This window comes from Pseudonaja textilis, chromosome 4, assembly GCF_049901715.1.
Source record: "Pseudonaja textilis isolate UNSWEBS1 chromosome 4, rPseTex1.2, whole genome shotgun sequence".
NCBI classification, from domain to species: Eukaryota; Metazoa; Chordata; class Lepidosauria; order Squamata; family Elapidae; genus Pseudonaja; species Pseudonaja textilis.
In genome coordinates this window covers 62,092,009-62,118,508 of record NC_141993.1, presented here as the reverse complement: position 1 = coordinate 62,118,508, position 26,500 = coordinate 62,092,009, and the positions used below count along the sequence as shown (strand labels likewise).

Genomic DNA, 26,500 nt, shown 5'->3' with positions numbered 1-26,500 from the left:
AACAGGTGTACATTAGTTATCAGGAAAGGCCATATTCCCAATGTCTGGAGCAGGTCATTCATCGGCAAGGTACCTGCACTTGCATTTCTCTCTTCCGCTTATCCACGCCCTGGTGCTCAGTCGAGACTCGGACGTCCTTACCATTTATGTCCCGCTGCCCAGCGCCCTGAGGGAGAACGTGAAAATCGCCCCACGGGCACTTTGGGGGGCACGCGGGAGAGAGCGCTTTCTCTCGGGGAAACCTGGCTTGCGAACGGCGGTAGGGAGGTGCCGCTCGTAAAATTTCCATTCAGCGACTCGGGAGAACGCGGGAGCGCCCTCTCCCGGGTGCCCCCAAAGTGCCCGTGGGGCGGTTGCCCGAGTTACAAAGGAGGCCGGGCGGGGGGGGGGAGGAGTCAAGAACTTTCAGTATAGGGCATGATGGGAAAGCGGAGCGAGCGCCTGGAAATTCACCTGTGGCGCCGGGGGGAGGGGGGAGACCCGCATCGGGCGGGTGGGGGGGGACGAACCTCCGGGAAAGCGGGTCTGCGGCAGCCATGGTGAGTGGCGGGAGAGGGAGGAGGGAGAACCTGCCCGGGAGCGCTCAGGACAGAGGAGGGAATCTCACCTGTTGAAGTCAGGTGAAGCCGCAACCTTCCGAAAAGAGCGGCGGGTGGGTAGGGCTCGAGGCTTACCTTTAACGTCCCGCAAACTCAGCAAGTCCCAGGGGCTGTTCCGTTCGAGTGGGCTCGCTGGACTGGGCTAGCGATCGGTCGCTTGGGAAGAAGAAGACCAATTTTAGGGATCTTGCTTCGCCCATTGGCCCCTCCGATTGCTTTTCATTGCCCTTCCTGTTCCTGCTTCTTTGTAGCGCGAGGGTTAATTCCATTCCCATTCTGCGCGCTGCAGCAAAAATAAAGAGAAGAAAAGGACGGGGCAAAAGTCGCTTACCTTTGAAAAGCCTCTCTTTGCCTGTGGCTTAGTCAATATCAGGCTGGAAGGGGGAGGGGAATCGTAGCCAACCTCTTTCAGTTTTAATTTCTTAAATTTACCACTGGCAATACATTTTAAGCTGAATCTTATTACATTAAATTAGCCGGGTTGGCTGAGCTGCAGCATACATCACACAAACCCAGAACTGCTGGGTTGGTGAGTTGATTGGAGATTATGAAAGTTACATAGCAAAGTTTGATGCATAGTTATATGCAAGTTATATGCATTATATGCAAGTTTAGAAGTACAGTAGGTATGGGAAAGATCAACTCTACTTTGAGTCAGCAAGTGATGAGCAAGTATTTAGCTAAGTCATTCATCAACTCCAGCATTGAGGGCGAGGATCAGGAATGTAAAAAAAATACCTGTTTCAAGATTGTGGCTGGGTTCACACCTTATAGTAGGCTAAAAAAATCATTGTATTTGGTTCACTGTATTCTGTGAACCCAACCAGTATACACACTGTTTTTGATGTCATTGGAACTAAATGTATTTCCTCCTTTGAGAAAGTCGTTAGTGTAATAGATGATTGCTGCAGACATAATATACCAAGACTTTTAAATCTGTCTCTTTTCATAAAATAGTAAAATAAGAGCTAGATGACACTATTGTTGAAAGATTTGCAGTTAGCTCCATGAGCACACTCTTAGAATGATTGTAGTTGTGAGATTCCACAGAGCTCGATCTTGTGCCTTGTTACATTTTTATCAGTGACTTGGATGACAAAGTTAAATCAGTGCTTAGGAGACCTAAAAGGTAGGATGGTTAATTCTTAAAAAGGAGAGAAGGAATTAAAAACAAAAAACCTAGACAATATTGAGTGTGTTGAAATAAATAAGATGGAACTTGGTTGAGAAAACATTAACTTCTGCATCTGGGTGGGCAAAAGCAATGATGGGGAGACTTCATGGCAATTTATGTGAAAAGAATCTGATTCTTGTTGATCACAAATTCGATGTGTACCATTAGGGTGAAATAGATGACACAAAGGCAAATGACACTTTAAGGTACATTTGCAGGACCTAATGTTCATATCGTGGGAAGTAACTGCCCCAACTCTACTCTTCCTTGATTAGTTCCTACTTGGAATACTGTGTCCTGTTCTGATTACAAATCAGTTTGGTCTAGTGGTTAGGGCACCAGGCTAGAATGCAAGAGACTGTGAATTCAAGTCTCTTCTTAGTCACCTTGGGCCTGTCCCTCTCGGTCAGCCCATCTCACCTCACAAGGATGTTGTTGTGGGGAAAAAACAAGGAGGAGGTGTTTTTGATATGTTCACTTCCTTGTGTTTGGAAAAACAATAAAGGTGGGATATAAATAAAAATAAAAAAGGCAATTATAAATTGGAGCAAATTTAGAAGAGGAGTGTCACAATGGTGTTTGATCTGAAAACTAAACTATATAAAAAAGTTTATAGATATGTTTAACATATAGAAGAGATAACCAAAGAAAGATATGGTAATAGTTTTCAGCATGTGAAGGGCTGTCATTTGGAAGACAGTATGGGATTTATTTTCTATTGGCCCGGTGGGCCGAACCAGAAACAATGATATAAGGAAGTATATTCAGACTACAGAACACTCGACTTACACACTCTGGGTTAGTGGAATAGACTATACTAGTTATACTAGTTTTTCTTATCTGGAAATTTTTGATTAGATTGTTTGGTCATCTGTTGTACAGGCTATAATGGATTCTGTACTGAATTGGGGGTTGAACTTGTTGCTATCATCCACATGTGAAGTGGAGAATGCCAATAAGCAATGGTTTGAGACACGTACAATGCCCTTATAATGTCAGCACTGACTCTTCCACAAGAGGAAGGAATTTTGTTTCCAAGCAAGTGTGGCTTGCCTTGACATAGTTTTCCTGTTCATTCTACACCTTTGTTAGAGTTTTGTGTTATGGAATTAATGTATGAAGATGTCCAGGAATTTGTACTTCCTTCACTGATTTTATGATACTTGTTTGATAATGTTAAGCAAAGCTTCATTTTGCTTCCCCAGAATGGGGACAGAAAAGTTGGTAAGACTAAGTATGGAAGCAGTCAAGGAGAGAGAATGGGAAAAAGGGGAAGTTAAATGATGAGATGACCAAGTGATTAGGATGGTTGATTACATTCTAAGCTTAACTCTGGTCAATAATTTCAACTCTTAGTCCAACTCTTGATTAGATATAGTTCAACTCTTCAACTACTGTAAGTCTATTCAGTTGGATGGGTTTGCCTCAAGGACAGAAAATGATGGATTTTGACCTTTGATTTGGATGTCGTAAACATTTTGATTTGCCCTTTTTGTATTGAGCTTGCTATAGACAGTAGGATTCACATACTTTGTACAATTAAAAAGCCCAACACTATCTTCTTCTGAGATGTTACAGCAGTTGTGAAGAACAAACACAAGAGCCTAGGAAAAGACATCAGCTGTAAGGTGTTCCATGTGCATCTCATTTCATATTTTGTTCTTCAAATTCCATGTTCTGCATAGCCGCAATAATTTTATTCTTCTTTGGTTACTTTTGGGGGAGGAAGACAAAAACATATTTGAAAGTTATATATACCTACATAAATGAGTTGAACAAAACAGTACTCGGGTTTAAAGCTTGCGAAGAAATTAATGACACTTACACATTGTTCAAAGGACTTCTGTCAAAAGTGTTTCGGTTCTTTCTAATGAACAGTGAAAGCTGTGAATAGGAACCACCCATACTGGATACTATGAAAGGCCTGCCCAACCAGCTTGCTGATTTTTTCAGTTTGGCAATTAAATCTGGGGGGAAAAAAACAGTTCCAACCCAGCCAATTTTTCAGTTCTAATTATATGTGTGAGAATGTGTTTTTAAGAAAGGGAACTGCTGATGTAGGATTTACTTATATTTACTTATTAGTGTCACACATAGCATCTGGCACCTAAGCAAATATTTTCATCTATTAAGTGTTTTTCCTTCTAAACTAAGAACATAAGAGTTGTCTTGATGAATCAGATAAAACTCTATAGACCAGCTTTTTGTTTTAATCAGGAATTAGTCAAGCTCTGCCTGAAAGTCTTTGCTTTTTCTCCCAATTGAAAACCATGCCAATTTTCCTCAACTTGATCCCTTCCTGAAAGGTTCGTCTACAACATGCTTGGGGGATATTGGAAAGATTATGGCTGTAAATTAACACTTCTGGAAAGGATTGTTTCTTCAAAGCATGTTATAATTTGAAAGTAAAACATTTTTGAGTACACAATTTTAGGGGAAGACTGGAGAAAAAAAAATATTTTGGTTCACCACAGGCTATTAGGCATGTTATTTCTCCTTTTGCATTGCACAGTCTGCCTTTTGATTATTAAAATAAATTCAAATTGACTAGATTTCAAAGCCCTTAACTCCAGGGAACATATAATCTCTGTAGAAGACTAACAGAATAAACAGCATGCCATATTTGCTAATGCAGCATAATGCTAGCTGAATAAAACAGCAAGGATTGATGTTCCTAGATGTAATAATCCATCAAAAGAAATCCCTGTATTTGTGTCTTCAGCTATTTGATCCCATTTATCATATGAAACAGCTAATTATCTGAATCTTCTCTATTGTTGTGCCCATTAAGTGTTTTCAGTCCATCTATTAAAACTTGTTTGCAGAAAAGCTATTTTTTCCTTTCCTAGGCATTAGTCTTATCAACAGTATAGTCTTTCCTCTTCTTTGATGCTGTGATTGCATTTGTTCCCAAAGAAGCACTTTCCTTGAAAACTTTTAATACTTAATATTTTATTATTGAACCTATCTTTTTAAGATGGATTATTTAGTGAACAAAGAGAATAGTTGTAGCTCGGGGTTAGATTGTGGGGTTCTTGGTTTTCTCTGAGCTTGGTGGTTTTCTTGCAGGTGTTTCATAAGGTTTCACTAGGTAAATCATCAGTGTGAACAAGTCTGCAAGAAAACTACTAAGCTCTTTAAAGTATCAATGACTCCACATGGATTACTTAATCAGTCAAAAATAGGGGGAAATGGACTTCCGGTTTGAAGGGCTTCGGCAACAGACAGAAATCCACGATCATGCGCAGTTTCTGTCTGGGCTCGCCACTGGAGCATCCCGAGGCAGCTGGTTTCGGGGCTAAGCCACCCCATAGAGGTGGTGAAGCGGGGGGAGACTGCCAGCAGGGTCGAGGAGAGCCGCATCTCTCCTCTTCAGCTGGCCATTACTCCCTTTCCTGAAGGCGGTTGCAGCCGGTGGTCAGAAATGGCCACCACAAAGAAGAACTCGACCGGAAAAGAATGTTCAGGAGGAAGATAAGAAGTGAAAGTTTTGGCTGACCAGGTTAAATTGTAAAAGCAACAACCAAGGTACCGTGGAATTTAAACTTACAAAAAAATAACATCGCTCCCAAAGAAGAGTCGGAAGCAGCGAAGGAAAGTGAAAAGGGAAAGGTTTGGCTTTTATTTTTCTTCTCTCTCCTTCCCTATACTGACAACTAAGAGACTTAAATAAGAAATCGGAAAAATCCGCTTTGACATCAATAGGCAATTAAGCTGAAAATAAAACAAAATGCCAAAGGGATAATAATGATTTATGGACATTAAAAACTTTCTTTTTCATAAGCAGGAAGGGAGAGAAAAAGAATAAAGGCAGGATATGGAAGAGGGAGGAGACTGCCTGGAATTAAAAAGAATTTAAAGTAAAACTTCAACAAGACTTCTAAAAGATACATTTTAACTGAAACTTTGCAACTAAATAGTAACCCCAGGAAGACAAAGTGGGGAAAAAAAGAGCAAAAAAGAAACAGCTTGCGTGTATTTGGACTATGGTGGGATTTTTGGTTATTATATTTGAATGACTAAAATCAATTGGGTGGTTGTTTAAAAGTTTATACAAGGGCACCACTTCTGGATGAATTGAAAATGGAACTTAAAAAGTACAAAGAAGATGCACAAGAAGGGAAGGGTTCTTTTGGCTTCATTTTTCAATTCTTAGAAATGGAGATTTAGAACTATGAGAAACAACAAGAAAAGACTGCAAAAGAAGAAGACTGGGACAAAGAAGAAGCCATCTTTAATGAACAAGTAATTCTATGTGGGGAAGAAAAAGGAAAGGGGGGAAAGAGAATGGAGAATTTAAGACTTAAAAAAACAACCAAAGAAAAGAAAAATAATTTGAAAAATAAATATAATACTGGAAAGCAACAGAAAAGGGGAATACAGAAGAGAGAAATAGAGGTAGAGAGACCAGGGGGTAAAAAGGGGAGAGATAAGAAGAGAGGGAAGAAGGAAAGGAAAAGATGTCGCAAAGGACCAGGGGAAGATATAAAGAAACAGGACCTATTTAGAGGTAATGGGTGAAAATATAACTGAAAAGGGGATTCTGTAAAGCTACATAAGATTGTGTTGTTATATTAGTAATAGAAATAACTTTAGAAAATTGGAAACAACATATGATTAAAATGAGGGATAAAATAGTTAGTGTAATTTAGTGAAATGTTTGTGAATAAAATAAGTGAAATAAAATAAATGAGAAAATTGAATTAGGAAGGAACGGGAACATTTTAATTAGTTAATGTTTTATAAAATATAAGTGAAGAGGGGGGGAATTAACTATGGAAAGCTTATAATTGTTTCCATAGAAGTATGATATTTAATTGAAAAGTAATGTTAAAGATGTTAAGACTTTAATGAATATTAATATTAATGATAGAATTGAATTGGAATGGCATGTTGTTTTAATTATATATATTTATAATTTTTTTCTTTTTTTAAGAATACAGTGTGTATTTTAAGAATGTACCAAGCAGAATCCGAATGGAAGTTATGTATTATATTGAATGTTACAACTTTAGGGAAAAGATATAAACGTGTCATACTCCAATCAGTAACTACAGGAGAAATTTTGTTTAATGAGAAAAGATAATAGATAATTGAAACAGGACAGACAAAAAATATAAATACAATGATTTGAATTGAGATGAAATAATTAAAATAAAATTGAGAAAATTAAAAGAGGGGAGAAGCTATGTAGAAAATGTAAAACAGTAATAAGATACGGAATAGAATATAAAAATGAGCATGAACCTGAATTTGTGTCTGTACGAAGAAATGTAGCCTGGGATTATGCTGCTTTCAAAAAACATGTTTTATTTGTATTTTTTTTTCTCTTTGTGAAAACTCAAATAAAATTTACAAAAAAAAAAAAATAGGGGGAAATGCTTGCAACAAAGATCAGCTAATTTTGATATGGATAATGCTTATCTGTGTGTTAAAGATGCAGTGTTCTACTTGGTATCTTCTCAGATATAAAATATAGCATGGCAGCTTTAGCAGCAAAAAAAAAGGTAAAATAATATTATTGAAGACACATTACAATTTCATTTACTTCTTATAGGGCTTCCTGAAATGTAGTAGTCTGAAATTAAAATGAGACGAATTTTCCTCTCCCATACTCTTAACAGTGGCCACTTACTTAAATCTGTGAAGTGTTAGATAACTCCTTTTGGAGGTTCAAGAGTTTCTAATGTTGAGGTTCTTCTACTTAGTTTCTCCTCTGCGTCTCCTTTCTTCCTGCCACTGTTCATATTCTATCTTATCAAGGTGGAATGTTTGTCTCTGTTCCAGTTTTTCCCTCCTTTGCTCATGTCTCCGTGTCAATTCTTTCTCAAACATTTATGAGCCAAAATTTGCACCTTTTATGTGTAATTTGCTGTACCTTGCATACAATATATTTTTATCTTGTTTCCTGGTATTATAGCTTGATTTATTAACTAAATCTGCTTTGAACAAAGAAACACAAATTGAACTGGGGTCCTTTGAAGAGATTCCATTGTTTCAGACTCAAAACTGAAAACATTTTGAACTGAGTCTGAATTCTTTGAAAGTGAGTACTTTAAGCAATTCAGAAGGCTAGAGAAGAGACAACATAAATTCAAATACTCACATTCCTTTTTATTTTCCGTACAGGGAGTGCTGTGATAGAAAAGAAAACAGAGTTACTGATAGGACAATCTTCTAATCAGAAGGAAGAGTTTTCTAAGAGATTTCTAACTAGATAGTGGATAGAGAGAATGATGCTGAGTCATGTATTATGGGTTTTATTTTCTATGTCTCTGTTCCTTATTATCTTCTTCTAATCTGCACAAGAACTCTTGAAGAGTTTGAAAGAAGCCAATCCAAGAAAGGGTTACTGTTTGTAACACACGTCCTGCTGAATTCTTTGTCCCTCAAAAATTGTGAAATATCCAGCATTTCTTATTAGGAAAAGTACTTTGAAGAAGGCATATCAACTCCATTCTAATTCTGCAGTTCTTGGTAATCATGCCATTCTTGTTTGCCATGAATGTTTTTTTGTTCCCTTTTGTAAAAATCATGAGGACAGTAGGCACAATATTCTGTTTTATTTTAGAATAAAGCAGACTTTTTTTTTTACCAAAATGAATTCTCTATAGTTAAACTTGTCATAACTTAATATTCATCTTTGTATGAATTATGGTTTCATTAAATTGGTGATTTTGTCTCTGATTCTCCCCAACCCCGTTTAACTCTCAGGGTTATTTGCATTCTTGTTTTCAGTTGCGCCTAACTCAAGCATCTTCATTATACTTCAAAATATTGGCTACACCTGACATTGAAAAGCAGAAGCTTGGTAAACTGGAATTTAAACAGTAAGGAGTCTGAAGAGATTCTCAGTCATCCAGGTCATGGTTGTCCTAAAGGTGCTTTTTCAGGAGGCGACTGGACTTTCTAGTTTTTTCTTTTGAAGACATTTTGCTTCTTTCCAAAAAAGCTTCTTCAGCTCTGACAGGAAAGTGGGGAATGGAAGGATTTATATTCCTTGCAGACAACTGGTCATTTGCATCCTTTTAGAAGGTTTTTGAAGCAGTTGGAGGTTTGTCTGTGTCCTCAGGGTCACCTGATTAGTGCTCCTGATTCCTGTAGTCTGCACCTTTTTCCTCTGCAAATCCATTTCTACTCCCACACCATTCAAAGGGTGTTCATTCTAAATTGTATAGCTAAAAGTCTCTAGAGATTCTCTGTTATCCAGGGCATTGTTGTTCCAAAGTGAAAAATATTCGAAAGAAAAACAGGAAAGTCCAGTTGCCTCCCAAAAAGGAACCTTTGGGTTAAACAGCAAGGATGTTACAAACTTGTTTAAAACTGGATTGACATGAATATAGGCTCAGCCAACTTCATTACATCCTTTATATTAAAATGAATGTTAAGTATCTCAGCTGTGAAAGGCACAGTCTGTTCTCATCTTTGAACTTTCATATTGGCCCTTGCTATATAAGCTTAACAATATTATCATCCAGATACTATAAAGTCTTGCTGAAATGGGAGAGCTTTAAAATGACTCACTACTTAAACCAATAATACACCTTGTTTCAAAACCAGTAAATAGAAGCCCAGAACCCAAGGCAAAGATAAAATTCACTGGTTTATTGATAAAAAAAATCTCATTTAGTTGTATTTTATGTTTGCCTAGTAAATGCTAAACAAATTTAGATAGGAAGTATTGTTGTAAGACACAGGTTAAATTTAGATGATATTTCCTCTATTTTTAATTGGCTTGATAGGCAGAGGGCAAGAATCATAGCAAGAGTTGGGGGGAATGATAGATCAGATCTTGAAATCAGATTTGCTGATTACAGTTCTCCATTTTTTTTGTCAATTGTCTGTCCCTTGTGAAAGTATAAGATCAACATATGTGAAATATAGATGTTATTGCTGCTGTTGTTAAATTGTTTTTTTTAATATAACTGCTTTTTATTTTAAAATAATGAAGCAGTGTCCTAAAGACAGACTTGAAAGTTGACTGTAGAAATTTGAAGAATTAATCTGTTGCAAATGACTCATAAGCTTCTCCATCTCTTGAAGAATGAAATGATGTTCAGACCCTCTTGAACCACCAACCTGTAGTTTTTAATAGTTTACCTAGGTGAGGAATGATAGACCTACTGAGTTTTAAATACTGAATTTGCAAAGTTGGCAAAGGAAGTATTGGAACTTGCAAAATGCAATAGCAGTCCCTAATTTACATTGCAGCATTGGGTGTATTTTTCAGTGGGCTTATTTGATATGAATCTACTGTCATGGCAGAACTCCAATTTATGGCAGAATATGTTAGAAAATTAAAAAGATCTTTTGAAAGGTTTTCTATGTGACTCAGAGTAGAAATAACCAAAAGTAACTGAGCAAACACAAATCTTGATTACAGAGTTGCACTTTTGTTTTGTTCAAATGTTGAAGATAGCTAGTTGGGTTTGGTTAAAGTTCACAGAAACTATATTAGTTTATAATCTAAACATAAGTAAAAAGTGTTTTGTACTTGCTTTAGCTCTGAGATTTTGTATATATTTTTATTTAATTTGATTGTTGATGCTTTGCCTTTACTGCATATTTGCACAATGATGTTATGGTATTACACACTCCAGTGCTGCGCTGTCATTTCTCCCATTGCTTTTCTCTGACAGCGCAGTTCTTTTTTCAAAGGTCATAGCTGCAGTAAAACTAAAGAAAGCATTATTAGTGGAAGGGCTGACCATCTCAGATAGAAATTGTAGATGTTGAAGATGTAAATATTTGAAGACTATCAGGCCAGGGAAAAGAGGGTAAGTAGCAAAATGTACCACCCCCACCCTTTTTTTTTTACACTTTTCATTAGTAACAAACAGGATACTCCATGGGATATATCTGCCTTGGTAACAAGCTGACTTTAGGAGAAAAGAAAAATGTGTGGCACTTTTTACATTTGTGTCCCTATAATGAACTTGTTTTCTTTATTCTAGATACATTTTATCCTGCTGTTCAGCCGACAAGGGAAATTAAGACTTCAAAAATGGTTTATTACACTTCCTGAAAAGGAAAAGAAAAAAGTTACCCGAGAAGTTGTGCAGATTATTCTGGCTCGAAATCAAAAAATGAGCAGCTTTGTTGACTGGAAAGATCTCAAGCTTGTTTACAAAAGGTGTGGGAAGTTTTATAAATCAACTTTTTATATACAGCATATCATTTCCATGTGTGATAAAAAGGGAAGAGGAACACATGTTCTGTAAATCAATGCTAGCATGGTGATAAATAGCAATTCACTAGACTGAAGAACAACCACGAGTTCAGTTTCATCTTCTTTAAAAATTTATTGTTTTTGTGTAAAGAGAAAGTTTACAGGAATTGTTTCAATATACTGAAGAAAAATCTACATTCAGGGACTCCTGTTATCTGAAGGAAGGGTTGGGTAACATTTTCAAGTGAGTGAAACAACCTGGTCCAGTGTTTCCCAACATCAACATATTTAAGATGCATGGACTTCAACTCTGTTTGAAGTGCTGGATGGGGAATTCTGGTAGTTGAAGTTGCTGAGATTGAGAACCACTGACCTGTCCAGAAGACAATTTTTTTCTAACCTTGCTGATATGATGAAAAATATTGCTTTTCACAATCATTTGATGGCTTTTATGTGTGTCAATTTCTCATATATATATATATATATATATATATATATATATATATATATATATATATATATATATATATATATATATATATATATATATATATATATATATATATATATATATATATATATATATATATATATATATATATATATATATGCTGTTATTTCATGGTTTTTAATTTGTACTTTCCTAGCAAATTCTGCTGCTAAGCTTGTGTGATTAAAATCTCAGGGTGACCTTGAGCTGCCCATGGAATACTCAAAAGCAATTTTCGTACTAATCAGACATTTAGACTTAGACTTAGAATAACTTTATTGTCACTTTGAATGTACAATAATCGGCATACATCAAAATGAAATTTCATTGCATGCAGCTCTCAAAGGGTCTCCACCTATACACTACATAAACAAGACAAAATAAATAAATATATACAAAATTATGCATATACCCACATATATTATATGACATGGAGAAACATGGATTGTTCTAATTTATCTTAGAGCAATCCATTTATTCAAGGTCACAAAACAGTATGTAAATTTTCATCATGATCTTGAAAGAGCTGAATAAAAATGTACTGGAATATGAATGTTGGTTTTTTTTTTAAAGAGACAATTGCCCTTTCTTTTAATGAAGTAAATTGTTTACATAAAAACTATATCAATATAGCAAAATATTTGAAATATTATTTGGAACTGATATTCTTAAAGTATTAAGATATACAGAGGTATATCAAGAAGTAAAAAATAGGTTGGCTTATCACAGACTTAGAGAAACAGGGTGAAATTTTATGACAGATTATTGTGTTATGTGCTGAATTTTTATCTTATTTCATATCTACATTACTGATATGGCACCTCTTGTTTTCATAATCACTGATAAACACTTTTCAGGCAAATTATTTTATAATGTACTGTGCAAGTGAACTTGAAGAAAGAACAAAACTGATCTTTAATATATACTAATGGTCATATTTTTTTCTCCTTGTTTTATAATGTAGGTATGCTAGTTTGTATTTCTGTTGTGCAATAGAAGAAGAGGATAATGAACTCCTGACCCTAGAAGTTGTTCATCGTTATGTAGAGCTATTGGACAGATATTTTGGCAATGTAAGCTTATTTCTTTATTACTGTTCCATAAATAACTTTCTTTGCATCCATTCTGGTAAAGTTTAACATGATTGTTCTTTGCTTATTGTGGTTTGTGGTTTAAAATATGGCTAATATCTAATCACCCAGGGTTTATTCCCCAAGCCTATAAATGAATCCAATCATGCTGTTACTTTTGTTTCTTTAATGGAAAGCAGGTATGCAGGCATAGAAATGCTGAATAATTTAAAATTGTTTTAATCCCGAGATTTTGACAAGATAGAAGTACTTTTTATGCACAATTGTCCATAGCTAACTTATTTGTAATTTATTATGTTTTAATTATGTATTTCTAATATTCATTAATTGTCCAGTGGTCAGACCAGTATAAAAAAAAATATTCCAGATAAAAATCTATATAAATCAAGTAAAAATTAATGGATGATCTTCTGTTCCCTGGGGGATTATATCTGAACACCTTTTCACCCAAGGTTTCATAGTGTCAGTAGTATTGAGTATGTTTAACCAACTGAGATTCATAAGCATGCCTGTCTAGAAAAAGAATATTATACTTGGTTGCAATTATTTTGCATACTCTTAAGAATAGACTACTACAATATGTAATTTCTGGATCAGCTTGAAAACTAGTTAGGAACATCAACTAGTTCATAATACAGCTGCTAAACTCCTTGCTAGCAACAATCTGCAGAAAAACATATAGCTAATCATTAAATATTAGTTATTGATTTATCTTCTAAGATAGTTTCATGTACCTGGCTATTGTTTTATTGCTGGAAAAATGTTAAAATATTGTGGAGAGTGTGAAGGCTAAGTGGAGACCTTCCACATATTTCCATCTTAGAAAATGGTGTGCTTTTATAGTATATTGCCAGTGGATTAATAACCTGTCATAAAAATTAAAGCTTTTGATAGCATATTGTATAGCCAATAGTTTCATACTATTACAGCATTATGGAAGACAATGTAACCAAAACTTCAAAAGAACACCACTTCTTATTAACCTGCCTTCTGGAAGTGTATTATATCCTATATTTTTCTTTGATAAGGGAGAACTGCTCATTTACACATGTGATTATTCTGTGCACTTCTGTTCTTAATGTAATGTTCATCTCTATAAACACTCAATATAGAATAGAGAGAATATCAGAATACTGAAAGGCTAATTTGTTTAAAGGTTTCCTTTCCCCTCCAGAAATTAATTTCTGTATACACTTCCAATTCATGATAAAACAAATACATTGCATAATGTGTTTTCTTTTCATTTGGTTTATTATACCAGCATATTACAGTGCCCATGAATGAATTTGAAGAAAGTTCAGCTTGTCTATAAAAAGGTAGAAATAATAGCCAGTGCCCTGTAGGATTTTATTTCTAGAAAAGTGTGAAAAGATTACAGTTTCTCAACAGTTAGGTACATAAAATGATCTTGCAATGTCACATAGTCTTTAATTATTTCAACTTGAAACCACACATTTAATTTTATATATCCTTTGTTTCTGGCTGTCCTAGAAGTGCATTTATATACAAAACAGGGTTTAATGGGTCTGAGTATACATTAACATATTCAGTAGCAGGATACTGAGTCTAAATATTTATTTCTCTAATCCTTAACAGGTATGCGAACTGGATATTATTTTCAATTTTGAGAAAGCATATTTTATGCTTGATGAATTTCTAATGAGTGGGGAAGTTCAAGAAACATCCAAAAAATCTGCGGTGAAAGCCATAGAAGATGGTGATATGTTACAAGAGGTAAGGCAGAAGAGAGAATAAAACAAATCCCTCCCTTTCTCTCCTTTTTAAAAAATATTACTGTCCTATATAGGTTTTAGGCCAGTGTTTTTCAACCTGAGCAACTTTAAGATGGGTAGCCTTCAGCTCCCAGAATTCTGGCTAACTGGGGAATTCTGGAAGTTAAAGTAATTCCTCTTAAAGTTGCTTGGGTTGAGAAATTGATTTAGGTCATCAATCATACTATTAGAACATAGTGTGTGTGTGGGGGGGGATCTTTGGTTGTTCGGGTTTTCTCCCACGTAAGATTCGAGGTATCTAGGCAACATTTCGATGAAGTCTCATTCATCATCTTCAGGCTTCTGTCTTCGGCTCTGTGCTTCTCAGAGTGATGTGAGCTCGCAGCTGCTTCTTCTTTTTAACTGCTAGTGGGGGTGTGACTTGATTGGGTGGGGGCTTGGCTGTGTTCTGATTGGGTGTGTGTGTGTTCTCATTGGTAGGGGGTTTGGCTGTGTTGTGATTGGTTGGGGGGTTGGCCATGTTCTGATTGGCTGGAGGCGTGTTCTGTTCAGGTGGGGCCTTGGTTGTGCTCAGGTTAGTCTTAGTTGCTGGGGGATTTGAGCTGGTGAACTGTGATCCTGCTGTTTGGCTTCGAGTTCGTGGTCGTGCTGCATCTTCATGGTGGGTGTAAGTTTGCTTCATGTATGGATCGGAGGGGTTTGAAGTGGGTAGCGGTGCAGCTGCAGTGCGGCTTCTGGTCCGTGGTCGTGTCTCATCTTCTGAGTGGGTGTGAGTCTGTTTTCTACGTGGAAGTGTGGTGGTGGCATCTTGTGTGGCTCTCATGGGTGTGGGTCTGGTGTCATTCTTCATGTTAGGTACTCATCTATTCATGAGGGCGGGTTTCCAAATGGCTGGTAGGCGGGAGGTGTCATCTCATTTATTCATGCTGTGTGGGTGTTTTTCTATCTCTATGGCTTGTCTGATTATTCTGCTGTTGAAGTGTTTGGTTTTGGCGATAGTTCTGGTATTTTTAAAGTCAATCTCATGTCCTGTGGCTTTGAGGTGTTGGACCAGGGAAGAGGTCGGTTCTTCTTTTTTGATTGAGTTCTTATGTTCTTCGATGCGTGCACTTATTCTTCTGTTAGTTTGTGCAATGTATGTGGTGGGGCAGGCAGTGCAAGGGATTTCGTATACTCCTTGGTTTTCTAATTTGATTTTGTCTTTGGGGTTTCTTAGGATGGTGGATATTTTTCTGTTTGTGCAGAATGCTGTTTTAATGTTGTGTTTTTGGAGGATCTTGCTGATTTTGTCTGTAGTGCCTTTTATATATGGGACGAGGGCTTTGCCGTTCTCTTGTTCTCTGTCTAGGATTTTGGTTGGGGTTTCTTTTTGGATTAGGTAGGTAATCTTCTTTCTTTGGAATCCATTGGCTGTTAGTACATTGGTGAGAGTGTGTAGTTCATTTTTTTGGTGTTGTTCATTGGCTAAGCATTTTGTTCTGGAGATGAGTGTCTCGGCTACGGAATTGATCTGTGCTGGGTGGTGGTGTGAGAGTGCACGTAGATAGTGGTTTGTATGTGTTTTCTTCTGGTAGATGGTGTGTCCTAGGGACCCATTGGATCTTTTGTATACCAAGACATCTAGGAAGGGAAGTTGATTTTTGGCTTCTGTTTCCATGGTGAATTGTATTTTGGGGTGTAGGCTGTTGAGGTGTGTGAAGAAGTTGTTCAGTTTTTCTTTCCCGTGTGGCCAGATTATGAAGGTGTCATCTACGTATCTGAGCCAGAGTTTGGGTTTGTGATCATATTTTTCTAGAGCTTGTGTTTCAAAGTGTTCCATGTAGAGATTTGCTATGACAGGTGAGAGGGGTCACCCCATGGGTGCTCCTTCTATCTGTTTGTATTTTTGTCCATTGTAGGTGAAGTATGTATTGGATAGGCAGTGGTTGGTCAGATCTAGGATGTGCTTGGGGGGGTTGTATTTGTTTTGGATGCTGTTAAGGCTTCTTTTATTGGCACTTGGGTGAAGAGGGATATGACATCGAAGCTTACTAGTAGGTCGCTGGGTTGTAAGTTTTGTTTCTTTATGATCTCGATACCCGCGAGAACCTCAGAAAACATATATATATATGACAATATGATATATATTTATGACATAATAAATTAAACATCAATATCAAAATTAGAATACTATGTAAAAAGTTCAACTCCTAATCACTTCATGATATTCTTATAGTTTTCTTGGTCAAACTTCAGAAATATTTTGCCATTGCCTTCAATGATATTTTTTTATTTCACATTCCACCTTATAAATGGCTATTTTCTATTTAAGTTCTTACTACCTTTTTAGGGAATCAACCAAGGTGGGGTAGATGGTGCTATTTGCTATACCCCAGAAAGCTGTATACAAATAATGTTCCCTTGTGGAAAGACGCTTTTCCTAGGAGGGATGATCAAAGAACATGGGGAATGTATGCCAACAGGGTATAATCCCACAAGGTCACTTAAATAATGGCCATCCCAGCTGCCCAACTAAAGCAAGCAGGAACCCATATTAGGGCAATACAGATCAAAAATCATTTTAATGGCAATGGCAAAGGCAGCTTTTCCTACTACTTGTATATTTTACCAAGAAAACCATATCAATATATGGTTCTCAACATGCTACTAAGGATAGCTTTCAGATATTAACTATATGTCTAGGTGTAGCTATGTAGCTAGATTTAGCTAGATGGAAGCTTTCAGAACCTTGTAGTTGATAATTCAAATAAAATTCAAAATTTCAAGGACAGAATTAAAATGAAAACATAGAACCTAAAAAGCATGAATATGAGAAAGTTCAGCACATTGAAAGATGAAATGAGTCAACTACTCATTAAGCATCCACAAACTGAGATAGATTAGAACTGGACACTTTCAATCAAAAGACCACATTGTCTACTGTTTAGGACATGAAAAACAATGATGAAATGATGTTGCTTTTTTAGTTAGGAAATATATACGTAAAGAACAATACATGACTAATTAAATCATTGACCAAAAATATCAGTCGGTCTTTGTGGACAGCCTTTGATATACAATGTGTTCAGGTTGATGTTTCTACCACTGGTGTAGAAAAATGGAGGTTGAAATTTATGTTGAAGTTCAGTTTGAAATTAACTGAACATGGAGGCTGTAATTCCAAAGTTAGAACTATAAGGAGGAAAATTTGGTTGAATTGTATGCCCAGGAAATCAAATAAAGCAGGAGAATGATACAACAATTTCTGCCAATCCAGTTATTTCTTTATCACTAACACATTCAAATTTACCAGCTTAGGTTAACATTTAGAGTGTGCCAAAATACAGGCCCCATAAATGATTTATTGTATAAATTACATTAAATGTTGGAATTAATTTCCATTTTCTTCTAACCATTTCTTATTCTCAATGGATGACTAGTAAACATTCCTTAGTTAAATTTTCTCTGAAAAATAATAATTTGATTGACATATACAACCTGATTTTTGGTACACCATGGCAATTATCAATAGGAGCACACCAAAAATGAAATTCACTTTATTATATTATACCAGTTTATTGTTGGTATAAGTATGTAGAAAAGCTCATTTATACAAAAATGATATGGCCAGGGACTGAGAGTAGAACTGTGGTGGAATGTGGTCCAGATTCCTAGGAGGGAGGGAGTTAAACTAAAGTTGAACAAGAAAGCCAGCAAGCTTCTCTGGTATGATCTTGAACATGTACCCACTATTTTCAAGGAGAACATCAGGAATCATTTGAAGTTCTGTACTTCACAGATCTAGCTGAACAATGGAATGAATAAAAGATGTTGTTAAAGAAAAATACAGAAACATACTGTCAAAGATCAGGACACAGAAAAAATGCAAACTGTATGTCAGAATGAAGGTGGAAATTAAAAAGAAAAGAAACCAAAGACAAGGAAGACAAAGATCGCAAGGAAGAACTCAACACAACATTTCTAAGACATATTAGAAGGGACAAGAAGCGCTATTACAACAGTAAAGATGAAAACAAAAACAAAAACATGGAAAAATAAGAATAGTCTTTCAAAAGATTTCCTAACTCAAAAAGAGGTTCCAGCCTTGAACTGGCATGCTAAAAATGTCAATGGATGGTGAGAATTAATTCAAAGAAGATCAAACAAAAGTGAAAGCAGTATTCTGAAAGTCTGTACACTATATGTGTCAACCTCTATATTTATAAGAACAGCTAATACTGTAAGTTAGCTCAGTTATTGATTATCAAGTCGGAAGACTATAGGAGTTGATGAAATATCTATAGAAATATGATAAGCAACAGAAGAATCTATAAAGTTTCTAATCAAAGACTATCAAAAAAAAGATCTAGTGGCCAGTGGATTAGAAGAAGTGAGTCTGCATATCGATATCAAACAGAAAAGGGTTAACAGAATGAGCAAATATTCACACAATATACTTAATTATACATGCTAGAAAAATAATGCTTAGGATCATCCAAAACAGATTAGAGCTATATGGAAGCAGAGATGCCAGATGTTTGACTGCCTTTAGAAAAGCACAAGTAATAAGAGAATTATTGTTGATACCAGCTAAGTAATCAAGAAAGAATAATAATAATAAAAAAGTTCTACAAGTGCTTAATTGATTATAGAAAGGCCTTCTTTGGTGTCAATCATGTTGTGGAATGTACAAAATACACACACATTCTCTCTCTCTCTCTCTCTCTCTCTCACACACACATACACAAATTCCATCAGATATTATGATGCATAATGGTCAGTTCAAACACTAAAATGCATAGCCTACCCATTAACTTATCTAGTGTTTTCAAATACTTGTTTTCAATGCGAGAATTAAATAAAAAGGGATTTAAAAGAGGCAGGAGTATTTTTCCAATCTGTCCAACATGATAATTACTATCAGCTGTATAAATGAATAATCCTACTTATCCCTAATAACATGTACCTAGGATGTTATGAAAAAACAAGGAATAATTTGTGAAACAATCTTAAGTCTCATTTGTTCAGCAACTCAGCTGAATGCGTAACATAATAAAATTAGTCTCAAAGGGACATAAACACACCATTGAGGCTGATTTGTGCACAAATAATGCTAGATTTTTTTAAACAAATTTTGGGAATGGCTTTATTATGGTGGAAAATCACTAAACACTTCCATAGAAGCATCTAGAATGAACCCAGGTCAAACCAGGCCAGAGCAAACAAATTTTGTTGACTAAATGTTACATATATTGATATTCCCTTTTCAATCCAGAGACAAGATTATATCTTGAGATTCTCAGTGTTTAAAGAAAAGCTTAAGTTCCTTCACAGAAACAGAAAACTGACAGCAGAAAAAGACCTAATGTTTCAATGAGTCTGCCCTTTGAGGGTTTTTATTTTTTGTTTTATTTATTCATTATTTTTAAATTATTTTTTTATTTTTTCCCAGATGATGGACATGTATTTATCTCAAGCATGATTGTAGATTGGTGAAAGAAAATATTAGAATTATTTGATTGAAAGATTATGGATTTTATTAACAAAATAATGTTTCATGTTCATAAAATTCATGATTTCAAAATTACTTATTTTATTTTGTACTGAAAAGTAAATAATTTTAACATTCAGAATTACTTGAGGCTAGAAGATTAAGCTAGTGAGAACAGAATTAGTCTATTAATAATGTGATTTTTCTTTAGCTTAGCAAATTAGTTTCAGTTATCTGGTTTTGAATGGGTTGATTTTTCTTACATTATAAATTCTTTGTGTAAATTCTGATAACTGGATTTTTTTCTTGACTGTTCTTTGTTGCAGACAATGGAAGAATATATGAGCAAGCCTGCCTTTTAAATCAAAACTACAGAACCAACTAAAGGGACCACGTAATATGGCATAACATCTCTTATGTGCCAGATTTTGTTTAAAATACACATTGCCCAAAGTTCTAATAGTGATGTTATTTATCTATGCAACTTTCAAGATGAAAGTCAGCCACAATCCTGTCAGTATAGCAGCACATGTATATTATACTTGATATGAGTTTATTTTAATTTAATCTCTTGGCTATCTAGATTGAAAGTCTTATAGCAACTCTCACTATTAACTTTTTACTTCTAAGAAATTGTAACTAGAATTTTTGAAGGATATATTTATGACTCTGGACCAGTTTCTGATCAATTCAATATAATTTTGTAAAAAGAAAAATGTTATGTGATCATTTCTTCTATATTAATAGTACTTTTACAAAACATATGGTGTTGATATATTTAATTTTTAACTTGCTTTGACAGCAAGTGTCCTGAACTGTAGATAATTTAATACATCATAGTCTTTTGTATTGGGGTAAATCATTTTTTTACAAATTTTACAAATTTTGCCAAGCATTCCTTAATCAGCATTTCTGCAAGCTAAAAGAGAGCAATTATATTCGAATTTAGATTTTTTTTTTTAATCCTGGCTTTGAGCTTCTTCAGTGAAGCAATAAATTGAAATGCCTGAATTTTATCCTTACAGCTGTAGGCCTACAAACATATAAATGCAGTTGTACAATGGCTAGTGGCTTCCTTGAGTTATTAGTCAATTTACTGCATCAGGGCCTTTTATAGATTTGGGAGGTATGGGGATTTCATCTTATTAGAGAACTCATTTTTCTAAGGTTTCCCATGGTGAAAAGTTGTCATGGAATCTAACTACCAGTCAGATTGAATACTGTAATCTAATTATCTGTACTATAGTCTGACAAGATTGGTGGCATATAAATTTAACAAAACAAACAAACAAAGAAACATTTTCCAAGAACATCTCCCTTCAACCCTGGACAATGAAGAGTGAAAAGCAACTTCTCGGATTATCATCAGATTCTGATGGTGAAAGCCTAGAAAATACAAAACTGAAGAAAATGTTATAAAATTCTTGACCACATGAGGACCACTTCTGTAGCAATGCACATGATGTAACTGTTTACTAAAATTCATTTCAAAGGTGACATTCCTCTAATTATGAGAAATAATTTGTTTGAGAAAAGAAAAACAGGAGATTGAGGTTATGTAAAAATTACCTTAAATGATAGATCCCTACCAATGCCATTAGAAACATCCAGAGATGGGGATGAGAGAGAGCACAAGATGTTCTGCACCTGTGTTTTGTCCTTCAATTGGTTTTTTTGGAGGGGACAGATGAAAATAAATCAGTAACAAAAAAGAATAACAACCGAGTCAGAAGCCAGTAAGGCAGGATTGCAGAACTTCACCTGGTATTTCAAAGGAAACAGATTTGATCTGCATCTATTCAAGTACTCCTGGGATGAGAGCGCAGTGATTCCACATATTTTTCATATTGATGCTGTTAGCTAAGAAAAATGCTTCAAGAGGCACATAAAACTCTGTTTCAGGATTCAGTCTATTTAGAAATGTGTGCTCTGAGGCAAAATGCCTTCTAAAAGGTGTCCTGGTATATGTTTTGTGTGTGTATTTGTGTCTTTCTATGTGTGCATATATCCAGAAATATCCCTCCCCCACAACACACATTTTTTTTTGGTAAGAATTGAACATCGGTACTTATTTTTCTTAAAATGGAAACACAATAAAATAAAATGAAATCAACGTGATAAATTGAACTGAACACACATAGAATTATCAGAAGAGGAAACATGAAGTCATCTGTTACCTTTTCAAGTATACATTTATTGGCCCTCACTGGGTTCTGGTTTTTTTCACTCTTCCAATCATTGCCCTCCCAAGTTCTTTTCTGCTGCAACCTTCCATAAGCATAAAAATAAGTTCGTGGTAGGATGTAGTTCCGGAATTACAGACAATTTGCCTCTTGAAAAATTATGCATAGATACAAATTTAATCACGATTTGTACATTTTCTTTAGGGTTCCCATGCATACATGTATTGTCATTGCCAACAATATCAAATATATACAGTATTTGATCATAGATATGTTTACTTTAAAATCCTGCTATATTAATTTCAAGCTATATTTTGTCCAGGATTTTGTTTTCATCACAGCTAACCAGATGAAAAACTCACAAATAGAAAATGGCAGTGAGTCCATTCTCTCAGTTGGGTTTCTCAGTAGATATTCTTCAAGAAATACATCTTAACATTAGAGGTACAACATAACCACTGATATCATGTTAGAGGTACAACATAACCACGGATATCATGTTAGCTTGACCCATGAATTTGGACAAACCCCCTTTTACAGCCAGATAATTTTACATGTTGTTGTAACAAAAGTCAGAATTTAACAAAAGTCAGAATTTTTACTCTGCTTTTTGTAAAGTGCTTTTTTGATGTCAATGTTATTCAATTTAATTAGCTCAATATGAGTTTTCCCTTTTCTTTCTTTCTTTCTTTCTTTCTTTCTTTCTTTCTTTCTTTCTTTCCTTCCTTCCTTCCTTCCTTCCTTCCTTCCTTCCTTCCTTCCTTCCTTCCTTCCTTCCTTCCTTCCTTCCTTCTTTCTTTGTTTTTCTTCGTTTCTTTGTTTCTTTCTTATCTGTCTATCATCTATCTATCTATCTATCTATCTATCTATCTATCTATCTATCATCATCATCATCATCATCACCATCTATTTGTCTATCTATATAGTATCAGATTAGTACTGAAGGCATTCAAATTTCCATTTAGTCATGATCCATCTCACGGAACTGTCAAGAGGATAAAAATACTATAAAACACATTGTATATTTGATTTGCTAGGTCAAGAATTAACAAGTGATTTTATGCAGTGTTAAATCTAATTTACGAAGTAATTGGTTCAGAGTTCTGCAAGGATAATCTTCCTCTTTCATGACGATCTTCTTTGTGGAGAGGAAAGATTGGCAATCATTAAAAAAAAGGAAAACGGTTTTTAGAAGAAGACAAAATAGGATTCAGATCCATTAATGGAAAATAAATGTGACTTTGAAAGGGATTTCAAATGCCTTTCAGAAAAGCCTGGATGACACCTTAAGCCAATAGGGAACAAGCTGAGACTCCAGAGGTCTGTTATCACTTTTTGAAGTGCCTTCTCACCCCAAATGTCAAAAATCTGTCTGTTATTGCCTGACGTTTTGAGGTGGGAAATACAGTGTAGCATAAGCTTTTAAATAGTATAATATTGTTTAAAAAGGGTGAAGAAATATTACATCAAAATTTCTGCAAAACCCATTGGGAGGAGAAATTTCTAGTTTGCATCTTCATCCCACCCAGTATGATCCTGGTCCTTTCCCAAATTATGGAATATGGCTATTGTTGTCAGTTATACACTAATGACTTAATGGATTTGATTTGGCAATGTCAGGTTATGTAACTATAGCCACTGTTAGAAAACCTAACGTACAACTTTGCATGCTGTGTGAATCTAGGCAATTGTAGCTTATTTAGTAGCTTGGTTAAATAAACGGCTTACTGCAGAATGTACCCTTTATTATTTGAGTGACAGTTTTATTTTGGACTAATTTCTTTCTTTCAGTCCGTCTCATAGGTGTGATGTTGTAGGGAAAACAGGTGGAAGCATTGTGTATGTATATTTCCCTGTCTTAACAAAAAGTAAAGACAGGATGAATCAAAAAAAGAAAATAGACAAGGACAGAGCCAGACTGGGCTTGGCTTGATCTGTTTTGCCTTGAAAAATAGTTGTAAATGCCCAGTTTCCTGGTGCATGCATTCTCTATGAGACCAACATGTAAGTAAATCAGGTTTTCAGCTTTTTTGGCTGGGTTGATTCAAATGTTGGAGTGGCAGAATATTCAAAATCTTACACAACTGATCTTAGCTTGAAAGCAAATGTATACTGGAAGAAACATTATCTACCCAAACTGCAGTGTTGACCTCTTGCTAGAAGAGCATCTACCCATCACCACTGGGCAGGCAATTCATTAATTCCCAGGTAGCAAGAAAACAGCTTTCCTGAAAGGAATTATCTCACGCTGTAACAAGCAAACAGGTTTCAAGTTTTATATTCTTTTTAATCTACACAACATTGTATTTGAAATACAGAAATATAATTTGCAGGGCATGAGAATTTGTGGTTTTTTACTACTTTAGTTTTGTTATCTTTTCCTGGTGCTTCCTAGAACAGCTTTGTTTAGAACATATGTTCAGCAGCTATTGTGTCCTTCTACTTGAATGAGTTTCTCATGTTGAATTCATGAATTGAATCTATAAACAACTAGGATGAATATCTAAACTTAAATATGCGTGGGCAAGAGAACAAAAAGTTATAGCCAGATCTAAAGTTTGCATTGTAGCAATATAATTATTCTGGAAATAAAAGGCAACAACGGTTTTATAAAAAGGTTTTTTCACATATTTCATTTCATCTTTTATTACATAATTTGAAAATTGAAAGGGATTATTATATGCTGTGTAAAATATAAGGCTTGCTGAAGAGTTTGCTTTGGTATAAGATAGCTTCTTATAGTCATTAATACTAAATGTCTCCTTTTAAAGATAAGACTATCAGTAACAAAAAAGTAAGTTTTTTAAAAATAGAATTTTAAGCAGAGAGTATTTGAAAAAGCATTTCTCCTGACCTTTATTCATACATAATAGTTGCAACTATGTTTGCATGTTTTTAAAGATCTAAAAGATCCTATATTTTCAACTAGCTACCACTCTAGGCTGTATGAGCCATAATTGCTCTCTAAAATACAGTGCTGTCCAGATTCTGACCCTGAGCTGAAGTCAGTCAACTGATATCATTGCTCTCATTGGATCCACATTTATTGGATCCACATTTTCCAAACCATAGATAACATTCAACATCAGTGTTCAACTAAGTTTCCGACATTGATTTTTGACTATGCAAGCTTTATTTTAAAAAAATCCTACAAACAGCCTGAAGGGGAAATTAACAAATCTACTCTGGTGTGTCTTTGGCTTCATGCAGTTTTAAACAGATTTTTTTGTCCCCGAATTTATTTGTTTACCATTTTAACTCTGGATGGAGAGCAGTAGAAGTCTTTGATTTTCAAAAGCACTTTTATGTGTTGCCTTTTCTCATCCATCAGCAGCTATTTGGGTAGTTCCTGTGAAAAGAGAAGATGTAATAGTAAATTTTGCTTCTAGCAAAACACTTGCACCAACCTCAGAAATAACAAATGCTTATCCGTAAAAGTTGACTCTCTATCTACAATCTACACTACAGGTTGCAGAATAAGTTGCATTGTATCTTGGTGAGAAAGAAAGGCAAAAGTCTCCCTGTGAAGTACTGCCTAAGGGAATTGTTATTTATTTTGTTATTTATATAAGAAATAACCTAGTTAATTATTTTGCAAAGAATAACAAAGAAATTTGAATGGAGCCTTTATTTAGGTGTGTATAATTTTAAATGTGGATTTACAGACAGCTGTTATGTCTAAGCTGGCTTGACAAAATCAGAAATGAGGAGGTGATAAACCAGCTGGGAAAGCCAAGGGAAATGATCAAAACTATTAAAAAGCAAAAGAATATTTTGGACATGTGATGCAATACCTGGAAAAATATGGCATACTTCACTTAATCCTCCAAGGAAAGATTGAAGGCAAACAAGGTCCAGGCAGAAGAAGAATATCATAGCTTCAAAATCTAAGGGACTGGTTTAGACAAAACTCAACAGCACTTTTTCATGCGGCTGTTGATAAAAATAGAATCACCAATATGATTGCCATCATCTGATGATGGATATGGCACAAGAAGAAGAAAAAGAATTTTATATCATTGATCATCATAACTGTCAGGCAGAAATTTAGTTATTTTATTTTGGTATTCGTACAATCACAAAGATGCCTAATTTACTTGGTATGTTGTATTATTGGCAACTATATTACAAGTAGTACTTGACTTTCAACCACAACAGAGAACAGAATTTTCATTGCTAAGCCAGTAGTTGTTAAGTGAATCATTCCCAATATTTGTTGCCATGGTTGATAAGTGAATCATATGGTCATTAAACAAATCTGGCTTCCTCCATTGAATTTGCTTGTTGGAAGCCAACACATGGCAATCACATGATCCCAGGACACCACAACTGTAAAAACAGTTAGTTTAGCTAGTTGCCAATTGTGCAGATTTTGATCACGTGACCATGGCAATGTGGCAATGGCTATAAGCATGAGGACTGGTTGTAAGTCATATTTTCAGTGCCATTTTAACATTGTATAGTCACTAAATAATTGATTGTAAGTCAAGGACTACCTATACATATTTCAATATTCTCTAATGTGATGATTGACTATAACCACTCACATTAAATATATTTGAAAGAGCCAAGATTAGAGAAGAGTAATCTA

At 35.2% G+C, this 26,500-nt stretch overlaps 1 protein-coding gene across 1 annotated transcript; it reads left to right on the top strand.

Moving 5' to 3' along the window:
* The first annotated feature begins 413 nt into the window (after positions 1-413).
* Positions 414-23,655, top strand: AP1S3 (adaptor related protein complex 1 subunit sigma 3). Its single transcript, XM_026701516.2, has 5 exons — positions 414-539; positions 10,728-10,906; positions 12,397-12,505; positions 14,120-14,257; positions 20,053-23,655. The coding sequence occupies exons 1-5, from the start codon at positions 537-539 to the stop codon at positions 20,086-20,088; spliced, it is 465 nt and encodes a 154-aa protein (XP_026557301.1). The 5' UTR covers positions 414-536; the 3' UTR covers positions 20,089-23,655.
* The last annotated feature ends 2,845 nt before the right edge of the window (positions 23,656-26,500 follow it).

What these genes read in the sequence shown, in the direction of transcription:
- AP1S3 (XM_026701516.2), top strand. An exon ending in TGGACAGATATTTTGGCAAT is followed by an intron (nt 12,506 to 14,119) that starts GTAAGCTTATTT and finishes AATCCTTAACAG; the next exon opens with GTATGCGAACTGGATATTAT. An exon ending in ATGGTGATATGTTACAAGAG is followed by an intron (nt 14,258 to 20,052) that starts GTAAGGCAGAAG and finishes TCTTTGTTGCAG; the next exon opens with ACAATGGAAGAATATATGAG.